Raw genomic sequence first — 20,702 nt, 5'->3', positions numbered from 1 at the left:
AATCAGTTTTAGTTTTAGTTTTGTTGCTTTGTTGAAACATTGTCTTTACTCGCTATTTTATTAAACGTCTGAGTTGTTACTATATCATGAATTAACGCAATTTGTGAGGAGCGAAATTGTCTTTAACGTGTAAGTTGTTTCCTTTTGCTTTAGCTTTTCAGGGAGCAGATGTTTGCTCTCCTTTCCAAAAGAACATGTTTCCGAGGTCTCCAGGTTTCCCTCTCAATCAAGGGCAAGTTAATGGGTTATTCACCCATTGCATTGTACCCCATAACGTCTCAAAACAACAAACTGAAGCCCATCTGAACATCATAAAGTGAGACTGTGTATTCTTGTTCATCTTGGTTATTTCTTCAATATATTACATAGAACCACATGTCCTTATTTTACAGATGTGTTTAGTTTAAAATCTTGCTTCCCTTAGTTTGCATGGCCAACCTTTGAATGTATTCCCTCATATACCAAAATATCAGTGGAAAGCTGCACCACAAATGTCTCACACCAGTCAAAATGGATCCAGAAAGTAAGCCTGGCTCTTCATATATATGATCATTTTGCGGATATATTATATATGTGTATATATTATCGTTTCACAGTCAGCCTTTAATGACTTTCGAATGTAATTCATATAGGAGGAAAAGTGATGGAAACATGCAGCATGACCTCAAGAGGCAGCGCTTTGGTTCTTCCCATCCATATGGACACCCGGCCAAAACAGGCACTTATAGCCCAGTGCCTCGGGGTGAGCAGGGGCAAATCAGTGGGTTTGTGAGGGAGGTCTGTTCTCCTACTCACTCCCCTATGCGCCATCTGGTCAGCTCTAAACCACAGTGCAGTGTGCCATTTGTCAGAGAGGAATACAGTCAGAATTCCTTGCCATCACACGTAATCAAAGATAAGGTATACTTTGACTCACCTTGCTTGTTTTTCACCAAGCCATATTATGTGATCTTTATTAAAAGCACTGAATTAATGTTTCAGCTGAGCCAACAGATTCTGGATCTGTTCCACACTTGCGAACAGAAGGTTGAGGACTTGGAGAAGAAGGATTTCTGTCGTGCAAGGTTGCAGACTGACATTCAGAGGCTCTTCCCGTGTATGTTTGCTTTAAACCTCCATCCACTGTGTTGAGCTGCACTGTAAAGAGAGATCATTTTAAATGATGCTGTCTTATACAGGTGCAAGGATCTTCCTGGCAGGGTCGTCCCTGAACGGTTTCGGTAGTCGAACCAGTGATGCTGATTTATGTCTTGTTGTTCAGGAGCGTCCAGTAAGTTCCTTTATTTGTGAGTAGTAACATAACATCATATTAAGACGACTAAATAGACTTTCCATTCTTTCATTGCTTCATTATAAATGTATTTTGCCTTTTATAGATTAACCAGAAAACAGATGCAGTGTACATACTCAGTCTTGTGCAGAAGCTGTTGTACAAACTGTGTAAGTCCATTGAAGTTATAAAGCAGATCCGGTATATGAGCAAGGATGAAATTTGACATAATGTGCTTTGGTCCACAGCTTACATTGAGAGACCTCAGCTCATCCGAGCAAAAGTGCCCATACTGAAGTTCAAGGACAGAGTCAGGTAGGAAATCAAACAGCACAGAAACACAAGATCCTAGGTGTCATTAATGCATGTTGTACTTCTACATTGTAGTAGTTTGCTTGTGACTCTTTCAGATAAGTAATTACAGTTTCAAACAATACTATGACATTTTTGGAATTTAGTTAAAGAAGAATCCATTATTAGTCACAAATCCTTTTCTTTGCGTGTCCCAGCTTATTTGGAAGCCAGGATAAAAGTGCAGGGTCAGCAACGATACATCACTCCTATAGCAGAGAGGGTCAAGGGCCCTAGGGCTTGAACTCTTAAACTTCTGATCAGTAACCCAAAGCCTTAAGTGTTGAACCACCACTTGCACCCAAGACCTTTATTAGTAACATACCATTGCAATAGTGTGTGCCACAGATTACATTGTTGTAGATTACATTATCGTCATCTATTAATTACACATCCACGTAATGCACAACACCTACTTTGTGCTTGCACACACTGGATAGTAGTAAAGGACAGTTCTCGGCATCACAGTGTGTGCATGGCACTGAGAGATACTTCCTCATATAGCTTCACAGTTAAACAGTATAGCCCCTGTTTTTAACATCCAGTTTGCATCACTCAAGCCCTTCAGTTTTGTTGTCAGCTGGATATGTTTATTTTTGTTGTTTACACTGTTCTCAATCTGTACTGAATTTAACTACTTAGTCTACACCTCAGTATAAATGGAAATGATGATGACCAATTAACTGAGCTTTCATACAATGGCAGTTAATTGTTCAATATTTTAAAATTGTCTTCACTGGTAATTTTGATGATTGGAAACAAATCCATTATCTTCATGATACCTACTTCTGTCTAACTGCAGTGGCGTGGAGTTTGATTTGAACGTTAACAACATTGTGGGAATCAGGAACACTTTCCTACTGCGGACGTACGCATACCGTAAGTGCACATCGAGTTCTCAGAGTGGGTTCTGTGATTGGATCTTTGTTTTTCAATGATGTGTTGTGTATGGAGATCACTTTTAACTGCTGTCTAACAATATCAACAAATAATAACTAAGCATTGTGGACCTGTTGAAATGAATTTTATTTGATTCTTGATTACTTTTAAAACCAGGTTTTAAAACCTTTTTACTTTTTTTTAAAACCAGGTTTAAAGATCGTCAACTTAACTATAATTAAAATAATCGTTTAAAAATTCATTGAAAATGATACATGAATGATTCAAATGTATTAACGTGGTGTAACTGGTTTGGGTTAACAGCTCTGATACAAGTCCCTTTTTTTCCCTCCAGCAAAAAATGTTTGTTTTTACTTTCCTGGATTTCATGTTAGTGATCTCACAAAGTAATTACATGAGTCTGTACTGTGAATAGATGAGAGTCCTGAAGAGTCTTGTTCAAGTAGGGAAAAAAAAAGAATTTCTTCTTTAACCTACTCACAGTTACAGTGCATTTGAATCAGAAATGCCTCTGGCTGAACGCACACATCTTAGGACAAGTCTGCACAAAATCTATGGTAATTTTAAACAATCGCAAGCTACTGCAAAATCCAGGAAAGACTATGATACGGTTCATATTTGCTTAATGGTCTTTTAGCACATTAAATAAAATGTGCTGTGATTTTTAAGGCTGTCTGTGAATGACTTCAGTTCTATAACATAGAATATAACATAGAATTATAATACTGTATAAATGGTTAAAATAATTCTAAACAGAAATGTGCTTTACTGAACTATCAGCATCCATATATTTATTCTGTTCAGTTATCTGTATCTGTGGCTCCTTTCATTTAGTGGAGAAGCGTGTTCGCCCCATCATCCTTGTGATCAAGAAGTGGGCTGGTCATCACAGGATCAACGATGCCAGCCGTGGAACCCTGAGCAGCTACTCACTGGTCCTAATGGTCCTACATTACCTCCAGAGTAAGTACCAGTCACAGAAGTGTACACAAAAAGCCAATAGTGTGAGGGACTAGTAGCAGTCATCACACCTGTCTTCGGTGTATAGCAAAAACAAAAGAGGCATTATGATGAGGCATACTATTCTGCCTTTTTGACGGTTAAGGTCACATTCTGTACTGTATCCTTTACGTGTTTGTTTATGCAATACTGGACAGATTTGAATGTTTAATGTCTTTTTTTCTTTAAGCTCTTCCAGAGCCTGTCATTCCTTGTCTTCAAAAGGATTATCCAGTAAGTATTTCATCCACATTTGTGTTCTTGTTAAAAATAAGGGTCAGATTTACTTGAACTTAAACTAACATGATGGCAAAATTTCTGCAGGAGTGTTTCAGCCCTGTAATGGATATTCATCTAGTACCAGACGGCCCCAAGAGCATTCCTCCATTTCTGTCGAAGAACCAGTCTTCTCTTGGAGACTTGCTCCTCGGCTTCCTGAAATACTATGCCACAGTTTTCAGGTCAGTACTATTTTTTGTTTTCATGCACCTCTTTAAGGTACCTTTTAACCTTTTTCATATGTAAGTAATCGTATCGGTATTCGATTTCCAAAATGATTCATATTCAGAGCTCCTGGATTCAAACAGCAGAAATGTTATCACATGCATTTTCTCTTTATTGATAGTCAGTGCAACTTCCATATTGTGACCCAACATCAGGTTTAGTCCTGACCTTATTAGGTTTTTTTTACCTATGTAACTAACTATTTACTACTTACTTCCCGAATACTTCAATATTCATTCTCATTTAGTTCAACACTCTCTGTGTGTGTTAAAGCTTTTCTTAGTCCTTCATTAGACTGAGAGTGCTGCATGTCCTGCAAATCTGCCAGGCTCTTGTTTCATTGAACTGTTTGACTGACAGTAACAGGTCTGACATTTCCCCTTTTTATGGCCCTGGCTGAGCCGCTGACATGGCTTACTTTATCATGTTCAGAATTAAGAATGCCCATGACAAAATAAAGAAATGTATATACCTGGCTCTCATGGTGGCAGGTTTAAATTCCATGCATTGCTGTTTGTGTTACAGATGGGACAAGTACGTCATCTCTGTCCGTGAAGCAAAAGCTCTGCCTAAGTCAAACTGCTGGGAATGGAGAAGCAATTTCCTTTATGTTGAGGGTGACTTCACATTTCTTCTTTCTGAGTCTTCTTTAGACAGCAAATAAACCCCCCTTTGATGGCTGTCCTTTCAGCTCTGTGCAGTTTTGTCTTGGGTACACTCACTGGACACTTTATTAGGAAAACCTGTACATTTACCTATTCATGTAATTGTCTAATCAGCCAGTCGTGTGATGCATCAAAACTTTGGTTCTGTCTGACCGAAAGGCTAGAGTAACTTAGATTAGCAGATATCAGCATATCACCGGATCTGACTCCAGTAGAACATCTTTAAGATGTGATAGAGTGGGAGATTCACAGACAGAAATATCACTTGTAAAATCTGCAGGAATTCAGTGGCATCAACATGGTGCAGAAGCTCAAAGAAAAGTTTCCAAGATCTTGTGAAATCCATGCCACAAAGAATTCAAGATCAAAGTAAGGCCCTAGCCAGTGTTGATTAAAGTGATCCTAGCAAAGTGCTCAGTAAGTGTAATTCTGACAATTTGTGGAATTGACTACAAATTAGAATATAAGCAAATTCAAATTTTTATTTAGCATTATGTTGATATCGCTTGTTTCTGTTTTTAGAACCGTTTGACAGCTCGAACACAGCAAGAGCAGTTCATGAGAAAATGAAGTTTGATGCCATCAAAGCAGTGTTTACAGAGGTATCTGTCAGTTAAAGTTCTTACAAGACTGCTACAAGATTTTTCGGTGCACTGCTGTTTTTAAATAATTCTAATACTTGTTTTAATGGTCTGTTCTTACTGTGCAACTCTTTGCAGTCTTGGCAGGTCCTGCAAGTGAGGAAAGATCTGAACTACATTTTACCCATTAGCCAGACAATCCTGAAAAGATAACCCAAGCCCAGACTGAAGTTATGAACCTTGTTTTATGAAGACAGCTGAACCATTTTCATGCGTTTGGTGGTCATATTGAACCACTTTTCTTGCAAACCCCCATCACCTCTACACTGCACCTGTTTAAGTTAAAAATAGTGTTGAATAATTATCTTGTCTTTGTTTTCTTGGTTGGTTTTGGGATTTGGGCAGCACTGCAATGCTAGCCACAAGTTCCTTAGATTCAAGACCAAAAAGCTGTAGTCTCATATGAGCTTCAAACGTGTAGACGAGGTAGTGACCAATGCACAATGTTTGTAGGTAGCTCTTCAGGTTCCCTTCCCAAACTGGTCATTGATCAGTTCTGTATTTCCTTACTGAAATATAATTAGCATCTGATCTCTCATTCAACACAATTTTGGACACTTTAATTAATGCCTTAGAAAATAACAGCAGTAGAAAATCACTGGTGTATGTTGCCGTTTCTTGCTTTATTGTCACTTTTTGTACCGTCTGTACAGTCTTTTTAATGTTTATTTAATGAATTAAAATTTCCATATTTAAATGTTGTCTTGTTGGCCATCTTGTTTACAAAACGCATTTTAATCAAGGACAAGAAAAACACTGATTAAAAGAAACTTAAGGCTAGACACTAGAGTTTAACATAGACGAGTGATATCAGAATTAGTCTCATTAATTCTGATATCACTCGTCTATGGTTCAATTCTAATGTCTAGCCTTAAGACAGCAAGTGAACAGTCACTTTTTAATGTTACTGCGTTAAAAGCATCAAAAATAGGCAAGTGTAAGGATCTGCGTGACAGACCAAAACAGCAGTTCCTGGTGTGCAGTGGCCTGGTGAGGCCACAGACAACCAAGACTTTTTGAATGGATGTGGGGAGGCTTGACCATACAGTACAGAAGATTGAATGCAGTGCATGTTGCTAAAAATGACATAAATGACATGCTGTGTATGACATAAAGGTGTCAGAACAGTGAATTACAACTTGATGCATATAGGCAGCATAGCAGTAGACTGGTCAGCATGACCATGCTAAACAAAAGTGGCAACTGTGCACATAAACAAGAAGGCAAGCAGCAACAAACAGTGTGATGCTCTGGACAATGTTCTACTTTAAAACTTTGAGTCCAGGCATCTAAACATTAAACAAGTGGTATTCTCTAATGCCAGTGGACAGTTGACTTGCTCAGAGCTGCTTTGGTGGCACTTAATATATAATAATAGGCAGGTGTTTAAAAAAATGGGGGAACGTATTAGACAATATTAGGTACATAGAAGGAAAGAACAAACTTTATTGTCATTACGTAGTACAGATACACAGCAACAAATTGCAGTTTGGCATCTGCAGATAAATATGTAAACATATGTACAGCATGCAAAATATATAGATATATGTGTAAACATATGTACAGTGAATAAATATATAGCAGTGCAGAGATGTGTGGACATGGCGCGCATATATATATATATATATATATATATATATATATATATATATATATATATATATATATATATATATATTAATATATATATATATATTAATATATATATATATATATATATATATATATATATATATATATATATATATTATATATATATATAATGTGGCTGTTTGTTCATACATTCATTATACTGTTTGTTTTGAATAGAACAGTGAAGTCTAACACTGAATTTAACTAGCTTGTACAGTTTTTTTAATGCCTTGCGTTATGTCCTGAGTTCATCATGAAGCATTTGAGTGAAGAGGTTGTGGTGTAAAATTAGCTCTTAGCTTCAGGCCTCACAAAACATGGAGGTGTCCAACTGGTGTCATATTACACACCATAGCGCGCTTATAGTTTATCATCTAAACACGGCTGGTCTTCATTTATCTTCTTTTGCTGTCTTAAAAAAGAGAAATAAGAAAGTCTTGTAAAGGCTGCGAACTCTCCTGAAAAGGAAAAGAGACTGTTTTTTTCTGGTTTTCTCACTGCGTGCGAGAGCAGAGCTCGACAATCATTTGCATTCTATTTCGAGCGCGCTGAGTAAGACGAACCGAGCGCACTTGCGATGGTCCCAACACGAAGCTGCACTGCTTTCAATAAAAAATTTAAATCACTTCCACGGTTTTAGACGAACAAAATGGAGTCTCATGCGCAGGAAGAAAATGAGAGTACTTTGCCGGAGATTCAGGACGACGGGACTGAGGCAACCAACATTGACGACGACGAAGTTGAAGAACTTCATAACAGGTGGCTGGGTGTATAGTTAGTGCTCTTTGTAAAGGTTACATGACTAATGCATGCTGTTAGTTTATTAAAACTTGAAAAACTAGTAGTATTTACCAAGACCACCAAGTAATACCTGGGTTTTTACCCTGGATTTTTATATGGCACAGGTTGGTTTTTATTTTATTTTATTTTATTTATTAAAAAGAAATTCAGTTTATTTCTTATTAAAAAGTTCTCCATAATAAATCCATTTTTTGTCCTAGGATATATTTTCCTGCCAGGATAATATCTGTTGCACTCGAAGAGCTACAAATCTTAGTGTCCCAATAACTTTAGTGTCCCAACTCGTCACTCCTAAGATGTTCTCAAGTTGCTCTACCATGTAGACTCACATACCTTTTCACACCATACTGAACTCTCTTTATAACTCCTGCTTTGCTTTTTGAAATGTGTTTGAACAGTTTAAAGGAAGTAGTTGACGATCCGGCCGTAAAGCCCAAGTTCCAGTGCCTGATGGTGGACCCGTCGTTCTCCATGGTGACTGTACAGAGCGAGGACAGTGGGATTGTGTGGGAGACTGCGTCAAGCAGGTGCTCAACCCCATGGGCATCAGAAGCCAGCTCTCCATCAGATTCATACAGCCTGGAGGGTTCAGGGACACAGGGTAATATAGTCATCATTATGGATGAAGATAAGGTGAAAAGAAGGAAAAAAACAAGCAGTAGAGGGAAGTTGGGTGACAGGTTTCGCAGACCAGGCTCCAGATTGTCAGGCCCTGCTATAGGAGAGGAGAGACCTGCAATGATTGAAGTCTCTGTGCCAAATATAAGATGTGAAGATTCAGAGAATGGTCAAACAGCAGAGGGAAAACCAGACAAGGATCAAGAGCTATTTAACTTGATTTCTGAGGGTTTTGAAATCCTCAATATTGTAGTACCATCAAAGCTTCCTACAGTGGATGAGGAATGCAGTACAGAATTGCCAGACAATTTGTCCTACTTGGAGGACACGCCAAAGATCAAAACAAAGTGCACACATGAAAGCTTAGCTCCCACCACCATTCCTAAGGACACAGACATTGAAATTCAGAAAGTAAAAGAAGACAGTCCCACAGACTTATCTCAGACTTCTGCTAATGAGCAGCTCAAGAAAGATGAAAATGATATGGACTACTTAGAGAAATTCACACTGCTAGATCAACATGCACCAGATGATGAGTCTGAGAAGCCTGGGCCTACACAGGATATCCAGCAAGAGGAGCCTAAGGTGCCAGAACAAAAGGTGGAGGACACAGTTGATGAGAGTTCCTTTGTCATTGTCACTGAGGTTGAAATCGCAGATGATCATCTAGATGAAGTGTTTTATGGAGCAAGTTGCAATGCAGAACCATCAAACCATAAAGAAAACAAAGCACATGCAAGTGGGAGCTTTAAAATACTCAAAGAGTGTGGTTCAACTTTATTTGACAGCCAGGAGACTATCCTTACTCCGATTTTCCTTCCCCCTGGCCCACCCAAGATCATAGATCAAGAACTCCTAGATGAGCCACGAGCATTGTCGTTCCATTACTCAGATCTTTATGAAGATGCTCTTGGTGATAGAAAAAATGATGACACCTCAGACATCGAAAGTGTTGTTTCAGAAAAGTCATTTAAAAGACGTTATTCTGATTCAGATGAAGGAGATGGCTATCTGGAGAAATTCATATTGAAAGATGACACTCCAGTGGTTGAAGATGTACAAGAGGTTGACACTGCACCCAGTGACAGAATGATATGGCCAGAAAGTAAATTTGAAATGACTGGATGTTTAATACGTGTTGAGGATGATGCTCCCCAAGAAGAGGACGTTGGTGCCGATCAAGCTGAGTTAGAGAGCAAACATGATGTAAAAGATGAATGTCAGCCTTCATATTCGTCAAAGGACTGTGAAGAGTGTGATGGGCTGCAAACTGGCTGTGTAACAGTTAAGTGTGTTTCAGAGAATTTACAGGGATGTGAAGATTGTGACATGAAAACTGGTTGTGCGTCCCGAAAAACTGTCTCATCTGATAAACTTCCTTTAATAAAAGAGCTGCATAAAACAGCAAATCAGGAAGTAGATAAAATGTTATTGATAGAGGATGGAAAACAAAGTGAAGTTCAGGAATTAAAACACAAGGACAAACAGATTTCCAGTGATTTAGTAAAAGAAAAAGTGACTGGACTGAATGATAAAGTTGAGATTCAAGAAACCATTAGTATTACCAAGGAACAAGCACTGGGCAAGGATCAGCAAGTTACAACTACAACACAAGAATTAGGTATAACTAATTTAGTGAAAGATTTTGATATAAAATATACATCACCAAAAAGTACAGCTGAAGAAACAGGAAGCGAACTTCAAGAAGAAATCGGTCAAAAAAAGGTCTGTGAATCAGAGAAATGTGAAGATGAGACCATGAATTTTGGTGAAAAAATGATAGAATGTCAAGTGAAAATTAGTAAAGCAGTAAAGGAGATACCTGCTGTAGATGAAGTCCTGAAAGATACTGCAGGGAAGCAGGAGCAAGTCACTGACAAAACTCTGGTCCCAGAAGTGGAAGATATAAACAGTGAAATCAAAACTACGCAGGAACAGAAACGTTTAAATGAAGCAGGTACGACTGAAGAGAAAGTTGAAGAAACCAAGGTTGAGGCTACAGAAAAGCTAAAAGAACCGACTGAGACAGACACAGTGCCGGTGTTTGATAGAAAGACTTCAGGTACAGACAGTGTAACACCAGAGAAGAAAGAATCTGTCTTTACACATGGGAAGAAAGATGATGAGACATACTTAGAGTTACCAACAGGTGATGATCTCAGAGAGATCTCAACTGATACCAAAGAGCCTGAAAGTGATGTTATGTTTCCTCCTGCTCCTGAGATCACTGAAAGGGATCCAGCAGCCGAAGTGGTTGACGAGGAAGGTGGCAGGGAAGAGAGCCTAGAGTTAGCAGATGTTTTAAGTGATTCACATGCTGAGATTGAGATGATTTCACTCATTCCTGCTAAGGAACCAGATGCCTCATCCAAAATGACTGTGCCAGCCACTGTAACTAAGGAAGAGATAATGGATGTAGTGATAGACAGAAGTAAGTTAGAGACCATAAGTTGTGAGGCCCATAAGCCTGTACACCAAGTAGATATGAACAAAGTAGATGGTGTCTCTAAAGTGTCAGTACAACAAGTGGAAGGAGAAAGTAAAAGTAAAACCAAAAAAATACTTCTAAAGGATACACACAAAGAAGAGTTCTGGAGAACTCTGGAGCCTGCAAGTCCTTCTTCTCCAATGGAGATGCTGGACTCAACAATGAGGGTTTCACCTTTAGAAGATGTAGATTATATTAAAGAAAGTGATAACTTTGGCATGGATCGAACCATAAAAAGAGACAAAATCCCCTTTTCAACTTTACGTAGTTTCAGCCCACTGGAAGACCTTTCTGGGTTTGGCCGTGATTTGACAGAGCCTGGTTTGCAAAAGGAAATTTATGAGGAGCTAGATTATGAGATGGTCACTGAGCATGATGCAAGGCAGTCAGAGACTGAAGTAACTGTAGCTAAAGAAGAATATCTGGAACATGGCCAGGATCAATCTCAAGAGCCTACATTTGAGGCAGACTATGAATTTATTGAGGACTTGGATAGCACCCAAATGTCAGAGCTCAGTCAAATGAAGGAAAAAGTAGAAATTCAGCCAATGGATGCATTTTGCCTCGTCTGTCGTTGCCCAATCTTATTGAGTGATGGTGGCCACGGAATTCATGAGGTGTCGACGTTGGAAAAAGCATTTGTAGACATTAAGGTAAGTTCATCTTTATTTCAAACATTCCTACCTATACACCCCATAATTTCCATTGTGATACGATTATACTGTTGTGGAAATTATGGAGTATATAGGTAGGAATGTTCCTCTATGGTCCTCCATGACATCTTTTCCCAGCAGCCTGATATCTGATCTACATCAAGATTCTCTCAGGAAAACTTGGATCATGAAGTCACCAACGGTTCATTTCTTTTTATGCAGAGCCAATGACTGGCATTTAAAACCGTGTATAATGTGACTTTATTGCTTACTTTTATTTTCAGTGCCTGTTGATAGTTAATATGCATAGTGAAATATGCATATGCTAGAAATCATCTATAATGCATGATTGATGTTGTATTCATTTCCTAAACAACAGATCAGTTCTGATTTCGAAGAGTTTGATCTGTAAAAAAAAACATGCACAGAAATGAATAGGTAAAAAATGTAAGCGTTAATATGAAAATTAGTAATTATTCTAACATGGAAAGTTTTAAAAACATGATCTATTTTGTGGTTCTATCTTTAGAATCAGTTGAGTAACTGCATATCGGTTCTACAAGAAAGATCAGAAAACATTGAGGATATGGTTTCTGAACTTGAGATGGCGTACAACTCTGTGGAGGTATACTCAGATTTAAATGTAGAATTTACATTTAATAGCTTTGATTACATTCCCAAAGACAAAATTTTGATTTGAATTTCATCCAAGATCTACAAAATTACATCTGATTGTGTCCTTGTCTGGCATCACACAGGAGCAATGCGAGGATGGTGAGAAAGCTCTGGATGAGCAAAACAAGGAGATGATGAAGCTGGTGATGGAGAGGTACAATGAAATGTCTCAGGCAATGGAGGAGGAGAAAAAGGCCAAACTTGAGCAGCTTTACGATCAAATAGTATCTTTCCAAAAGAGCATTGACTCAGCCAAGGAGACGATGGACGCGATAACAAAAGAGACGGAAGAGACGGATGAGTTAGCATTTCTGTTGGTGAGTTTGGCTTTACAGTTTTAGTTTTGGCCATCAAAGCTGATATTTAATGTACATTGTATATTTCGATTTTAGACGAGATTAGTTAAATCGGAGGGTGTTATATAAAGAGGCCCATGTTAACACAAAGAACTATGAATAGCTGGTGTCAGCCACATAATACACTTGGACTCAGGCTATGGCTAAAACAATTCTTTTTAAATTTAGCAATGACCTGAGTCATTGTAATGTGTTATGGTACAAAATATAAATCATGTACTAGTCATAATAAAAAAAAATAATAAATCACCTATAGCTCCCTTAAGCTTTGGCAGCTCTGCATAGTTTTGTTAGTCGTTGCTTTGCAAAAGATCTTCTGTCTGTTTCTGTATAAAAGAATAATATTGAATGAATCTGTGTGAATAAATCATCATAATCATTACTATCATCACATATGTAAAAATAATTCTTCAGAAGGAACTGTGTTCAATCAGATGTCTTTTTCTTCCATCTCCAGTCATACAAAGACATTGATATAAGGTAAATAAGGAGCGTGTTGCACACGGTGTGACTTTAGTTAATACTCACACAGTTACAGTGCTTGATATATTTTGAATACAATTACGAAAGGTTTGCAGTGAAGATGAAGTGTGTGCTGATGTCTTTGCTGCTGCTTTTTTGAAGTGTATAATTATTTGCAAGTTTTTAACAAGTCTGCATGCGGATAAAGCACTGAAGCTAAAATGAATGTGGGAGTTTGCATTGCAGTTCAGAAATGGAAATGAATGCATATAGGAGCTATAGTGTATAATATACCTATACCATATATACAATACATTTCATTTCATATCTTATACTCTATGTTTGTGCTATTGATTAATGGCAGGTTAAAAACAGCTTTAGACTCAGTCATGCCTCTAGAGCTTGGCCCACGAGGTTTGCTTGTATTTGAAGATTATGCCAAAGGAACCACAGGAAATGGGAAGAGAAACCGGGAAGTGATTCCAGGTATGTCGTTAATACACCAGGTGTGTAAAGGACCCCTCTTGAATTATTATCTGATTTGAGTAAAACTAAGACGAAAGCCAAGAATCATTACATGCAAGAAGAAAGAAAACTAAAGGTCTAGGTTTGGTCTAGGTCTACCTACAATTTTTGGTCTAGGTTTGACCCTACAATCAGTTAATTTGTTCTAAATAGTCATTTCGTTTCTGCTGTTAATAGTGCCCCAGCAACCCCATCTTCAGCCGCAGGAAGTTAATTCTGCCACAAGCACCTCTGTCACTGTATACTGGACAGTGAATGAAGGAGACATCATTGACTGTTTTCAGGTCTACTGCATGGAAGAACCTCAAGGAGGTAAGACAGGATCATCAGAATCAGATTTATAGGGTTGCACAGTCTGTCATTCACAGATGAAGTGTTCTCTGTGATGTCCGTAAATACTGATGTCCTTTACTACTTTGTAATGGTCTGGAGAAAGTTAAGTTGGAATTGTACGATAACTAATGTTTCTATTCACTAACACTTCAGTATACAGTATGTGTGGAGGGTCACATATTGGACATATTACTGGTACATCTGAACTGAATGTAAAGTGTTATATTTCAGGGTTTGAGAACTAGAGAACTTCATCTGAAACCTATTCATAGGTCTCTGTTAAAGTTTAATCATTAAATGTTCTAATCTGCCATTTTTATTATATATATGGGATTGATTGTGTAACAGAACAGCTCAGTTATTCTGGTTGCAAGGCAAATCACAGGTTTATATTAATGTGTCCGTTCTAATGCGTACAAAGATACAAAGACTTGCGTTATTGATGTTCCACATAAACTGATTTTTAAATGTGTGTAATTGATAAGGTGAAATTAACATAAGGCTGCTCCTTTATATTTTTCAACACTGCAGAGCCAATAATTTCACTCAGGCTGGTGAGGGAACAGCGGTTTATAGCTTTATATATGAGTAATGTTTCTGGATGAAATGAATCATGTGTAACTATAAATGGATAAAAATGTTCTTAAAGATTGTTAGCATTGGTAAACTAAACACATTGTTCTTATTAGACAATTTAAGATTTTACCTGTGGTGTTTTGTTCCAGGTTTTTATTTGATTAAACTAAAGTAGATGGTTTCTTTTAATGTCACTTTTTATCTGTAGCCATTTCAGAGGAGTACAGAGTGACAGTGAAGGAGAGTCACTGTAATCTGGAGGAGCTGGAGCCAGATAAGTGCTATAAAGTATGGGTGATGGCAGTGAACTACACTGGCTGTAGTCTGCCCAGTGAGAGACTTCCTTTTAGAACAGGTCAGTGTGATGTATATTGTGGTGCCAAGTTTCACACAACCCATGAGGATTATATTTTCCAGAGAATTATCTGGATGTTAAGTGTGCATGTGTTCAAATAATATATGCCATTTCGATAAATGTAGTCTTACCAAACACTGTATAAATCTTTATATTATTCTTCATAAAAAATCTTTTGTTCTATGTTTATGTTCTGTAAAGCTGCTATACAAATATACTTGAATTGAATGAATTGAAAAGTGTTCTTATCGTAACAGCCAAATCCTTATGGGACATAAAGAAATGTAGTCAAATATTTGTGCTGTGTTTGACCGAGTCATCTGGCAGCAAAGTAAATGCTTTGAGACTAGAAGCACTTATAAAAATGGCATATTTTAGCTAAGAAATGATTTTTCATCATTTTTCAAATGGTAAAAAGCCAGAGAGACCATAAAACATGAAGCAATAACTAGAGGGAGACAGTCTTACGGATAACTGAGTCCAAATAAGAGATTCATTGTCAAAGGTACCAGAGGAAAGGCTGATGAGAAGCACACTGATGCCTGTCTGCATGTTTCAGTAAACAATTTATCACAGTGTTTCTGAAGCCAAGCTGGGAATACTGGCAGAAAAGCAAGTATACACACTGGGTGGGACACGTGTTAAATGCAGATCACAATGCACACGCGTTAACTCATCCACTCTAAGGGGACATACAGTATAGCCAGTCCTCCTCACAGCATTCTTGGGAGGATGTGGGAGGAAACCGGAGAACATGGAGGAAACTTTCTGTCATATTCTGGAGAGTAATATCAACCATGCAGAGTAGAGGATGTACTGTAGAATAAATGTACACAGTTATAACAGAAATATAAACAGATTTTGTTTGACAAGTTGGACAGGATTACTGAATACATATTTTTATATAGAATATTATATCCATTTCAATGTGTGCATGTGAATTAGAGATTCTATATATCAGGATTAATACGATTTAACCTTGGTATTAAGATTAATCTACCCACTTATTTACAGTACACTTAACCCTTTACTGTGTCTGTTTGTACAGCCCCATCTGTTCCAGTGATTAACCCAGAAGCCTGCACAGTTTTGTGGGAATCTGCTACAATCCGCTGGAGCTTGTCTCAGCCCAGCGCTGCCGAGAACTTTACTCTAGAGTACTGCCGCCAATACGCCTTGGAGGGAGAGGGCCTCAGGTACATGTCAAATACTGCACTCTCTAGAGATTCTGCCATTGCCATGGGGTCTTTTTCAACCTATTCTCTATCTGCTCAATCTGGACTATGTGATATAAAATCGTTATGCAGGACTGTTATGTAGTTATTGAATTTCATTAACAAATACATTCATTAAAATACATGATTGTGTAACGTGTATCTAAAACGCACTGCTGTGGAGGATGATACATGTGATTACTGTGAATGGTAGCACTTAGAAACCATGGAAATGACTTGGCACTGCAATTGATATGAACAGCTTAGCACTCGAGTCCCCATCAGTGAACAGGTGATATGTTTAACAAAATAGACCTCGTGTTTAAACAGGAATGAATTTCCTGGTTACATATTTGCATTTTTTGACCATATAGTACACAATTATGGAAGGGAAATAATGCATAATCACATGCCTGGCAATAAAGCTGATTCTGATTCTGATTCTTTCTGGTTTCCCCAGAGCAGGATGGCTTCCCTTTTGAGTCTGATTCCTCTCAAGGTTTTTTCTAATATTGTCTCAGGGAGGTTTTCCTCAGCATCATCACCTCTTGCTCATTAGGAATAAATTCATAAAGTTATATCCTGAATTAATACATTTTTGTAAGGCTGCTTTGTAACAAAATGACTATTGATAATTGCTCTGTACAAGTACAAATTGAATTGAATTAAAACTACAGTACCCTCAATACCACTCTAACTGTAAGTCTTGGTATGAAAGTTAAATGAGAAAATGCTTACTAAAGCTGTTTTTACAGGGTTTTTTTTTTTCTTTTCATCTTTCCAAGTTAAAAAATAAATTACTGAAGCTGCTTACACTTTTCCTTATTTGTGATATCAGTAGAGGGTCAGGTTTTGATCTGTGTTGTAATGTTTACAAACCTTCTGGTTTCTCTGTAACATCACAAGCACATTTTTTTTTATAATATTAACTATAAGAGAGAGAGAAGAAAGTTGGTATGAGAACATCTGTTCATGACTGCTGTAATGTAAATGATAAAAAGAAACTTATGCTACAACATAATATGCAACTGTAAATGATTAAAAAGTGTCATTCATTAATAATTAATAAATTAACAATTCCAATCGTTATCAAATCACAGTTGCATAAGAGGGTTAAAAGACTTCTGGACATGCTGTTAGAGTAAAATGGTACATACACTTTAGATAGAAATACATGAATTTTCTTTTCACATCATCTTTGTTTTATATCGCATTAGGATATAACAGAAATGACACATTTTATTAGCTTATGTATTGCCCATATACCAGCATTTTTATACCACTGGGCAGCTTGGTAGACCTGGGATTTGAGCCTACGGCCTTCCGTTTGACCCCTTACCATATATAATATAATTGACAATCTGATCTAACAATCTCAAGCAAAACTGTATGACATCTACAAGGCTTTATTCTCAATGCACAGAACAAGCAGCTACTATTTGTTCTCATGCCCCAAAAATGCAGCATACAGCACTTAGAGGATGTATAATAAGATAAAACTGACTAATACAGATATCTTCCCTTACAGGTCTGTGTCTGGGATAAAAGGCTGTGAGCATAAGGTCCTCCTTCAACCCAATGAGAACTTCCTCTTTTACATCAAATCAGTGAACAGTGCAGGAGCCAGTGATCAGAGCGAGGCAGCTCTTATCTCTACACGAGGTCAGAGCCAAGACCATCAGTATTTCATTACAGTTAGAGAATAGAGAATAATATTATGTAATAGACAGATAGTATAAACTGTTGTCCCAGGAGTCTCTGTGTTGATGCAGTTGTTTTCAGTCTGTATTTTGAACTGTTCAGGTACCAGGTTCCACTTACTGGGTGAAACAGCTAATATAGCGCTGAAGGTTTCTGAAGACAAGAGCTCTGTGCAGTATCCTGTGGAAACCTACAATAAGATGTCCACACTTATAGAGTAAGAGCTTAAATCACAGTAATTTTATTATTTCATTCAGCCACACTTAATTGTTCCTTTAATGGCACACCACTTCACCATGCACTTAAATGAGCACAAAAAAACCCTTGACTTGTATGATTTTACTGTACAAACTCAAACTCATTTCTCTCTGGCAGAGTTTTAGCTCAACAGTAATCTTAGTCCCTGAACTATTTATACTAGCATGAAGATTTAAACTTCTGTGCTGTAAGTCACTCTACATATGGATGTCTGCTGAATACAGTAAATGTAAAATTAGCATGAGTGATTACAAGGGAGAGAAATTGAATGCGTTTTCCTAAAACAGACCTACTGTATATTGCAAATGTTATTGTCTAAACGTTTATGCAAAATGCTAATTCGGGTATACTACAATTAAGAGCTACATCTGTAGTCCTAAAGAAAATCTTTAAGGAAGGCACTATTTCTTTTTTTTTTCAGGAGAAAGAACTTGACCTCATGTTTACCAGTGTAGACTTTAAAAAGTTCGGAAAGATTATTAAAGCTGAATAAAAATATATAATAACAAACTTTTCATCGTAAGCCTTTATTTTGCTATATTTTTACTGTTGTTTAATCCTGTTTTAGGAGAAAAAGCAGCTCTTAGATTTCAGTTATATATTAGAGTCAAGATTTCGAGGTAAATGAGAATGTGTGTTTTTACTGGAAGTTGTTGTCCTTGATAATTACACATGACTACAGATTCATAGGACAGAGAGTACATTGAAAGTGTTGGAGCATTTCTCTCTCTCTTTTTTTGTGTTGACTGCTGTTTTCTAATTCTAATTCATACACATTTCTTGGCAGATGTCCAGCAGTTAGAGGCGAGCTTCTGCCGCGAGTTGGATATCATTACTGGGAAACGGTGGTAACTGGCTGTAAAGCCTACCGCATTGGTGTTGCCTATCAGACAGAACCACAGGACAGCACAGTGGGTGACAGCAGCACCTCCTGGTGTCTGCACTGTGTACCCACCTCCATCAGGTTGGAAACTATCACTGTAGTCTTGCAGTCATGTCATCTTTATTAACTGTATTTCCATCACCCTCATTCCACGTCACTGTTCACTGTCACAGCTGTAGGTTCGAGCTACTTCACGACAGCGTGGAATCGGACATTTTTGTTACGGACGTTCCTGCTCGAATTGGCGCTCTTCTGGACTTCATACAGGGCCGCTTGCTCTTCTTCAACGCTCAGAATGGCCAGTGTCTGGGCTCGTTCCAACAAGCCTTCATCCAGCCCTGCTACCCCATATTCACCCTGGAGAGACCTGGGAAACTGGAGCTTAAGATGACCACAGAGGTCCCAGAGTTTGCCAAGCAGTGGTAGCTCTAGGATTTCTGGAGAATCTGTCTTTATTTTATTTCCCTCGGGATTGCAATCCATCAGACTTTTTAAATGTGTCATATTTTTTAGTTATTAAAAAAAAAAAGGACATTTCAGGCTCAAAGGTTTAAACTGGAACTAACAATAATTTAAATCCTTTAAAAAAATAAGTAGAAGAAGAAACTCGATTATACTAGAAACTCACTTTTATTTCCTTCCACACAAGTGGAAAGTGAGGCATAGACCACAAATGATGTTCTATACAGATGAATAAGCCACCAGAAAGGTGTGCAAAATGTTTGCTGATAAATTACAGTAACTGCCCATAAAACTAGTCACACACACACACACATATTACACAGGCAGGTACTGAGAATGAGTTACATACGTAATACAGGACAGTATTCTCTTAAAGTAAAGATGTCATTTAAAAGAAAATCGCTATTTGAATGTGTTTTTCCATTTTGTTTTGGTGGTTAATGCGGGTTATGGGTGTATTGATTTATTTACTTTTTGTAAATATGGAAATTGTGACTGCATCAGGTAATAACCAGTAATATAATGTACTAAAAGAGATAAAGAGTAAAGAATGTATACTATGAGAATACTCTGCTGGAGTATAGTGCAGTAATATATAGTATAGTGTTATCCTTAGTACAGTAGTGTGTACTTCACCCAGATGTTGAGTAAATGTTACTGCTGTGTTGACACATGTTTACTTTTATCACTTGTTATCATTTCCCTCTACTGTTCACATCATAGCTGACCAGTAGATGCTGCTGTAAGTCTTGTGCAGTTTTCTGATATTTCATTTATTCTTTCCTTCTGCTCTGTTCAGGGGAAAACCTCTATTTTTATAGATACATTAAATACATATCTTATCATTGTTATTATTATATTAATCTCGGCCCTGAATAATTACAATCTGTTGATCTTTATTGCTATAGACATCTGATAGAGTGTCACTGAAGGTCATGAAGTGAAAAGCACATTATTTGGCATTTCAAGTAAATTATTTAAATGCTATTTAGCTTATGGGTTCAACTTTAGTCATATTACTTTTTAAAAGCTCACTTCAGATCAAGAAAGAATCATCTATATGCTATACTGTCTGGGTTTTTTTTTCACTTTGTCTCTATACAGTGATTTAATCAAAGATGCCTTTATAGTTTTACAGAAAACAATGTCTAAAATGTCAGTATATTTACAACATACAAGACTTTTGTCATATTCTTTTTAATGGTCATCCTTGACCGTTTTGATATATATATATATATATATATATATATATATATATATATATATATATATATATATATATATATATATTCTTTGCATACACAATGTATTATATTGTTTATAAATCAAACATTTTTTGTCTTTTCTTGTAACCAGCAGTTATTTATCTTCAGTTTGTAA

At 37.3% G+C, this 20,702-nt stretch overlaps 2 protein-coding genes across 2 annotated transcripts in view; both read left to right on the top strand.

Annotated features, from left to right (window-relative positions):
- tent2 (terminal nucleotidyltransferase 2) overlaps positions 1–6,027 on the top strand; it is a 6,354-nt gene extending 327 nt beyond the window's left edge. The window contains exons 2-15 of the mRNA XM_027138553.2: positions 154–316; positions 425–523; positions 633–900; positions 982–1,096; positions 1,179–1,270; positions 1,377–1,440; positions 1,519–1,585; positions 2,424–2,500; positions 3,356–3,484; positions 3,711–3,754; positions 3,845–3,981; positions 4,550–4,641; positions 5,212–5,291; positions 5,409–6,027. Of these exons, the coding sequence (XP_026994354.1) occupies positions 195–316; positions 425–523; positions 633–900; positions 982–1,096; positions 1,179–1,270; positions 1,377–1,440; positions 1,519–1,585; positions 2,424–2,500; positions 3,356–3,484; positions 3,711–3,754; positions 3,845–3,981; positions 4,550–4,641; positions 5,212–5,291; positions 5,409–5,483 (1,461 nt within the window). The 5' untranslated portion in view covers positions 154–194 and the 3' untranslated portion in view covers positions 5,484–6,027. The remainder of the gene's footprint in view (positions 1–153; positions 317–424; positions 524–632; positions 901–981; positions 1,097–1,178; positions 1,271–1,376; positions 1,441–1,518; positions 1,586–2,423; positions 2,501–3,355; positions 3,485–3,710; positions 3,755–3,844; positions 3,982–4,549; positions 4,642–5,211; positions 5,292–5,408) is intronic.
- Positions 6,028–7,102: 1,075 nt separating this feature from the next.
- Positions 7,103–20,510, top strand: cmya5 (cardiomyopathy associated 5). Its single transcript, XM_027138269.2, has 13 exons — positions 7,103–7,721; positions 8,162–11,522; positions 12,052–12,147; positions 12,281–12,514; positions 13,011–13,033; positions 13,380–13,501; positions 13,718–13,852; positions 14,658–14,804; positions 15,853–16,000; positions 17,547–17,680; positions 17,822–17,936; positions 18,765–18,941; positions 19,034–20,510. The coding sequence occupies exons 1-13, from the start codon at positions 7,612–7,614 to the stop codon at positions 19,284–19,286; spliced, it is 5,055 nt and encodes a 1,684-aa protein (XP_026994070.2). The 5' UTR covers positions 7,103–7,611; the 3' UTR covers positions 19,287–20,510.
- Positions 20,511–20,702: the final 192 nt, after the last annotated feature.

Source organism: Tachysurus fulvidraco, chromosome 9 (assembly GCF_022655615.1).
Source record: "Tachysurus fulvidraco isolate hzauxx_2018 chromosome 9, HZAU_PFXX_2.0, whole genome shotgun sequence".
In the NCBI taxonomy this organism is placed as follows: Eukaryota; Metazoa; Chordata; class Actinopteri; order Siluriformes; family Bagridae; genus Tachysurus; species Tachysurus fulvidraco.
Note: the sequence above shows the minus strand (reverse complement) of the source record. Positions and strands in the feature narration are given on the sequence as shown.